Consider the following 6,924-nt stretch of genomic DNA (forward strand, 5'->3'; position numbering starts at 1 on the left):
CTGCAGACTTTTTTCTTTTTAAAAATTTTTTTTTTTAATTTTAAGAGTTTGTTTTACATTCAACATTACATGTACAATTCAGTTTCACAACTCATTTACCATCCCCAACCCTAACCCAGTCTTATTTAGCATCAATTTAAAAAAAATCATACCATTGTGATTACATGAGATTTGCTGTAGAATAACATGGTGTAAGAGATTTGTGATCTGCCAGGCTGTGAATGGTGGATAACATCAAATTGGCTTGATCCACCCAAAGCAGACTAGATGCTTTGGATTCAGTGGTTCAGATTTTAATGCACAACAGTGACATCTTGGTGGTCTCAGTGGTAATGCATGTGTGTGATAGTTCTCAATTGCTCTTCCTGTGTTTCAGTGGATAATGTTTTAAAGCATTGCAGTGTAATTGTGCAAATATATTACTTAAACATCCCATTCCTCGATTCACAAAATAAAATTTAAAAAAAGCACATGCATGTTAATACTTAGCATCAGATGTCTTTTATCCATCAGTGTATTCTTCTGGAGTTAATATAGCTACCTGTATCATTGATCTGAAACCAACATCAGATAGCAGATGTTCTGACTTATCAATTTAACATTTTTTATTATTAAATATCATACAAGCAAAGCTAAAACAACCCTAAATCCCAATTGTTAGGTAAAACGTGTCAAGATTTAACAAAACAAGCACAAATATACATGTTTCTTATAAAGTAATTTCAGGATTAAACATATCCATGTATCTATTGCCATTGAGTCAATTCTGACTCACAGTTACCTTATAGGACAGAGTAGAACTGCCTCCTATGGTTTCTGAGGCTATAATCTTTGTGGAAGCAAACGATCCCATCTTTCTTCTGTGAAGCAGCTGGTAAGTTCAAACCAGAGACCTTTCACTTAGCAGCCAAGCACTTAACCACTGTGGCACCAGGGTTCCTTCTGTATCCATATAGCACATAACTATCATTTGATCAATTTGGCCTGTTTAAAATGAATATACTAAACCAAAAATCCACTGCTGTAGAGTCGGATCTGACTCATAGCAACCCCTCCTTGGGTTTCCGAGGCAGTATAACTTCAGAAGTAGATTGCCCAACCTTCCCTCCAATCAATTTGGCCTGTTTAAAATGAATATAGTAGGTAGTAGTAATTAAGTATTTTGAAGGAAGTTTATGGTACAATTTGGATTCATGGCACAGTGTTCAAGAACTGAAGCTTTGGAGCCATAAGTACCTGGGTTTTGCTCCTATCTCTGCTACTTACTGACTTTGAAACCTTATGCAAAACCCAAATCCAGCCCAACCCAACCCACTGCCATCGAGTCATTTCTGATTTATAGTGACCCTTTAGGACAGTAGAACTGCCCTGTCAGGTTTCTAAGGCTATAAATTATGGAAGCGGACTCTGCTTCATCTTTGTCCTGTGGAGTGGCTGGTGGGTTTGAACCACCAACTTTTTGATTCACGGGTGAATGCTTTAACCAGTACACCACCAGGGCCCCTTACCTTACGAAAATTATTTAGTAATCCTAACTTTAGACATCCTAATCTGTAAAATAGGGATGAAAGTAAAATCCACCTCATAGCATTGTGGTGATAATTAAATGAAACGATAATATATGTAAAGCAACTTGATTTAAGTACATGGTTTAAGTGTTCAATAAATAGTGATTATAATGAATTACCTCAGAGAACTGTCTGGGGAAGTTTAGTATTTTCTCTGGCATAATTGTTTTCAGAATGAAAAAGAACAATTAAAAATGATTTATTTGATTGATCTGTTTGAACAGAACCAGTATGATATTTGAATATAATGGTAAGGTTAAGATAAACAGATATCTCCTGAATCTTGCACTTTTTATGTTGCTCCCTTCCTTGATACTGGTAGTTGTATTTAAAAGAAAAATTGTTATGTGCCGTCGAGTCAGACCCAACTCATAGTGACCCGTCCTTGGGTTTCTGAGGGGGTATCACTATGGAAGTAGATTGCCCAACCTTCCTTCTGAGAAGTGGCTGGTGGGTTTGAACTGCCAGCCTTCTGGTTAGCAGTCAAGTGCCCTAGGCACTATGCTATCAGAGCTCCTAAAAGAAAAATAGATTTTAAAAATTTTTTTAATTTAAAATAAGTATATCGTACATATGATGTTTTATAACCAATGAAAAATGGTGTATGTGTGTGTCAGCCTCATAGAGGAAAGTATTTCCCTGAAGAGAAATAGTTGTTCAAAAGAAGAAACCAAACTCACTGCCGTTGCATCAATTGCAACTCATAGTGACCCCTCCTTGGGTTTCCGAGTGGTATCTCTACGGAAGTAGATTATCCAGTCTTCCGTCTGAGGAGTGACTGGTGGGTTTGAACCGCCAGCCTTCTGGTTAGCAGTCAAATGCCTTAGGCACTACACCACCAATACTCCTAAATAGTCATTATATAGTGTCAATAGGTAAAATTTAGCTTTGTTTCTAAAGCATACCAAAATAAAATATGCACACTTTTTTCTGTTTTAGCATTCATAGAGCCTGGATAGAGGATTAATTGGTTCTGTTAATTTCATTTTTAGGAAAAGAAATGAATCTGGCATACCTCCTTCCCCATTACCATAAACATTTGCTTTGGTTATTTGAATATGCCATGAGGAAAGAGGTTTTCCTGTCCAGAAATATAATCCTTTGGATTGGATCTGTTGTGTAGTGCTGGTACATAAGGATCTTTAAATAATACATATGCTATTTTTCAAACTGAGAAGTTTCAGGAGATGTTAAAAGCTGCATCTGTGCCCCAACAACCATTCCAGTCCTTCCTCCCAAAAAATTTTAAAATATACAACACCAACAACAAAAGGGTGTGGCATAATCAAATACCTTTGGGAAATATGGAGCTAAACAGTGTATTTAATCCAAGTACTTTTCCCATTCCTCGTTAATTGTTTATGACTTGTGATTACTGTAAAATAGCTACAGTTGATAATTTGATACAGCCATTTTTAACTTTGGGAACATTTTGACTTTATCTTTAAAATTAAACTTACAGCTTAACAAATAACAGTAAATCAAATGTACACATCCTCTGGGGCTAGCAGTTTTTAATGCGCATATTGCTTCATAAGAAGGAGCCCTAGTGGCACAGTAGTTAAGTGCTCAGCTGCTAAGGGAAAGGCCATCAATTTGAACCCACCTGTCAATCTGCTTCTGTAGTGATACAGCCTCGGAAACCTAAGGAGGGGATCGCTATGAGTCAGATCTGACTTGACGGCCGTGAGTTTGGGTAATTTTTTTTGCTCCTCTGTGAGAGAAAGATGTGACAGTCTAATTCTGTAAAGATTTATAACCTTGGAAACCCTGGGGCTTTCTATCTAATAGGGTCTCTGAATTGAAATCAATGGATTTGGTTTTGGTATTACTTAATAATATGCTTTGACATACCATATCAGAATGACTCATTTACTGGCATTACCTGCTGTGCGTATTTACCTTCTCTTGTAGATGTGAACTAGAAAGTAGTGAGGGAGCTAAAGAGCAAGTAGCTGTAAGATGGAGAGCTATCCTCTGGCCCCACTTAGAGTCAGGTGTCCATATTGTGAACCTCTTCCCCCCACCCCTGTGAAATAGGTTCCTAAATATTAGATATCTGCATAATGTGGAAATCTAAAAGCCCTTATAGACTTCCTGTATCATTCTTATCCTGTATTAGTATACGTAGAATTATAGAAGTAACAGAACGTAAGATGAATTTCTCATTGTAGCAGAGATTCCATACCTTAAAAACTAGTTATGTTACTCACATGTAAATTGATTTTTATAATCTTACATATGATGATGATCTCATCTTAAAATCTAACCTGGTCATGTAAGTTCTGTGAGTTTGGCACCAATCCTTTGGTCCCAAAGATTGTCATAGGAATTTTGGTGTAGTCATTTGATATCTGTTAGAAGCAGATAGCAAATGATAGCCTGAAGCAAAAGATAATTTTGACATTGATAGACTGAAGTACATCTCAAGTGCAGTGGTTTGGGCAAAACACGCACTCCAGAAATCTTGTAGAACCTGAAGTGAAAAACTTCAGTTACCCCAAATGTTATTTCAGTTCTTCACATTTAGGAACAGAGGCACCTATCTGAAAACAATATAAAATAATAGAGATGATTCACTTAAAAAGTGGCTATATAATAGCCACTGGCCACATGTGACAGTTGAGCACTTGAAATGTGGCTAGTGTGGCTGAGGAATTAAATTTTTTAATTTAATTTAAATTTAAAGTCACATTTAACGGTGCAATTTTAGATGATAGGATTGGTACAATGAGAACTGTTTTTTCTCTATATACCAGTGATTTTCAACCTTACTTTCTGTTTATATTTTGAAATTAACCAGATAAATTGTTTTATATGTATATGTGTATATATATATATATATGTATGTATATAGGGAGCTCTGGTAGCATAGTGCCTAAGGCACTTGACTGCTAACCGGAAGGCTGGCGGTTCAAACCCACCAGCCACTCCTCGGAAGGAAGATGGGGCAATCTACTTCCGTAGTGATACTGCCTCGGAAACCCAAGGAGGGGTCACTATGAGTCGGGTCTGGATGGCACATAACAACAACATATATATATATATGATTTTTTAAATTCTGTTTAATCAGGTTTGTCTTGTCCCTCTCTTACACTGAAGGTTTTGATACCCCACCGTATATGGCCCTCAAATCAGCTGTCTGTACTTTTGACAACTTTGCTAGCTTTATAGTTATATTTCTCATTCAAAATATACCACCAAGACATTGGGGAAATCTAGCTATCAAAAAAAAATGTTGCATTATGTTTACTATACTGTATTAATTAAAATTGGAAAACTAGGTTGCTACATCTTAGATTTTCAATAAGACTTGGAACATAAAAGTACATATTTAAGTTTCTTTAGCATAGACTTTTGCAGCTGAGAATAATTCAGTCCAGTCCCACTTATATTAGAAAATTGAGCCCTGTTGAGATGTACCCCAACCCTAGGTCATATGTGAAGAAAGTCAGAGCTAGGGTATGTAGCATTTGGCATGTTGGCAAATTTTATTTTGCCATGCATAATATTTTAATATAACCTTTTTGGGATTATACCAGAGTTAATCTTAAATAAATTCTGAGTAAGTAAAAGTTCAAATATTAAGCTTTTTTTTGTTCTCTGCTAATTGGAAGTCCTCAATGTGTCCGAATGCTCAAATCCAAAATAAACAAATATACAGCCTTACCTTAGCTTTTATAAGTCTAGAAAATATAGTCAGTCCTTAGTTTATAAAACCAATTCCAAAATAGTCCTACACACAAATGAATTGGGAGGGAGGTGAGGAGTCAGTTGAGATCACTGCACTTTGTTTCCTGGGTAAAGATGTAGAAGGAGACAAACGTGTACTGATTGCCACCTCTGACTAGACATTTTGCATATATCAACTCTAATGAGGGTAGATGTAATTGTCCTCAACTTACAGATAAAGAAACTAAACCCTAGAGAGGTTAAGAACTTGCTTGTGGTTGTACAACTTGTAAGTAGAGGAGCTAGGATTCAAACCAAGGTCTCACAGATTTCAAATTCCATGGACTGTCCACTAGACTGCCTTGCTTGAGTTGAGAACAGTAACTAGGTGAGCGGCTCAGTCTGGATGAAACCTGTTACAGGGTGAGAGAATCCAAGTGCATTGCAGGAGTAGCTGTTTTTTGTGGAAATGTAAAGGATAAAGTGACCCAGAGGGATAGGTGCCTTCTCATATATAATGTAGCATGAAATCTGGTGTGAACTCTGAAATTCTGTTCATAATAGAGACAATGTTTCAGTAGTTGATCAGTGGAGTTAGAAAAGTTAGTAAAAGTGGTATTATTCATCAACTGTAAACCAAACCAAAAAACCAAACTCACTGCCATCGAGTTGGATGCTACTCATAGTGAACCCCTTGGGTTTGCGAGGTGGCATCACGATGGAAGTAGATTGCCCAACCTTCCTTCCAAGGAGTGGCTGGTGGGTTAGAACTGCCAGCTTTCTGGTTAGCAGTCAGGTGCCCTATAGGCACTATGCCACCAGAGTTCCCACTCTCCAACTATAGAGTGAGATAAATAGGCCTGAGAGAAATAGCATTTCTGACATTGTATGTGAAAATGCTTTGAGACTTCTAAACATTTGAAACAAATTACAGTATTTGGGAAGAGGGGGCTGTCTATTCTTTGCTTAACAGCCCTCCTTTTGCAGAAGCCCCTAGGTGTGTGCTTGAGTAAATGTGCCCTGTTGTGTAACTAGCTTCTTAAGTCATTACCTCTGTGTATTTGTATCTTCCTTTTAGAAAAATTTATTTGATACACAGAGTGCCAGAAAACAAGATCTGGCTCAACCTTAAAATGTTACCAATTATAAGAAAAAGAAAAGTTACGCAATCATTGGGTTTTTATTTTTCCTTTAGACTTCTAAATTTTTAGGTGAAATAGCATTAATTTGTCCTTTTAAAAAAAAAAAAAAAGGTATAATTTACGTACCAAAAAACTCAGCCTGGTAAAGTGTACAATTCATTTTTTTTTAGTATACTCACAAGGTGTACAGCCATCAACACTATCTAATTCTACAATATTTTCATCACTTCAAAAAGAAACCATGCCCATTAGCTGTCACTCCCAATTCCGCCCCTCCTTCAGCCTCTAGGAACCCCTGATTTACTTCTTGTCTCTCTAGATGTGCCTGTTGTGGACATTTCATGTAAATGGAATCAGGCAGTACGTGATTTTTGTGTCCAACATCTTTCACTTAGTGAACGTTTTCAAGATTCATCTATGTTGTTGTAGGATGTATCAATGCTTCATTCTTTTTATGGTGAAAAATATTCCATTATATGGATATACCACATTTTGTTTATCTATTCGTCAGTGAATGGACATTTGGAGTATTTTTGCTTTGT

General features: G+C 36.7%; 1 protein-coding gene across 1 annotated transcript in view; it reads left to right on the forward strand.

Annotated features, from left to right (window-relative positions):
• The window catches only part of RPS6KA3 (ribosomal protein S6 kinase A3), a 131,143-nt gene that overhangs the window by 7,478 nt on the left and 116,741 nt on the right, over positions 1-6,924 (forward strand). The window contains exon 4 of the mRNA XM_042782663.1: positions 3,483-3,525. Within this exon, the coding sequence (XP_042638597.1) occupies positions 3,483-3,525 (43 nt within the window). The remainder of the gene's footprint in view (positions 1-3,482; positions 3,526-6,924) is intronic.

This window comes from Orycteropus afer, unplaced genomic scaffold (genome assembly GCF_000298275.1).
Source record: "Orycteropus afer afer isolate SDZICR_OR568_19922 unplaced genomic scaffold, OryAfe1.0 scaffold00404, whole genome shotgun sequence".
In the NCBI taxonomy this organism is placed as follows: Eukaryota; Metazoa; Chordata; class Mammalia; order Tubulidentata; family Orycteropodidae; genus Orycteropus; species Orycteropus afer.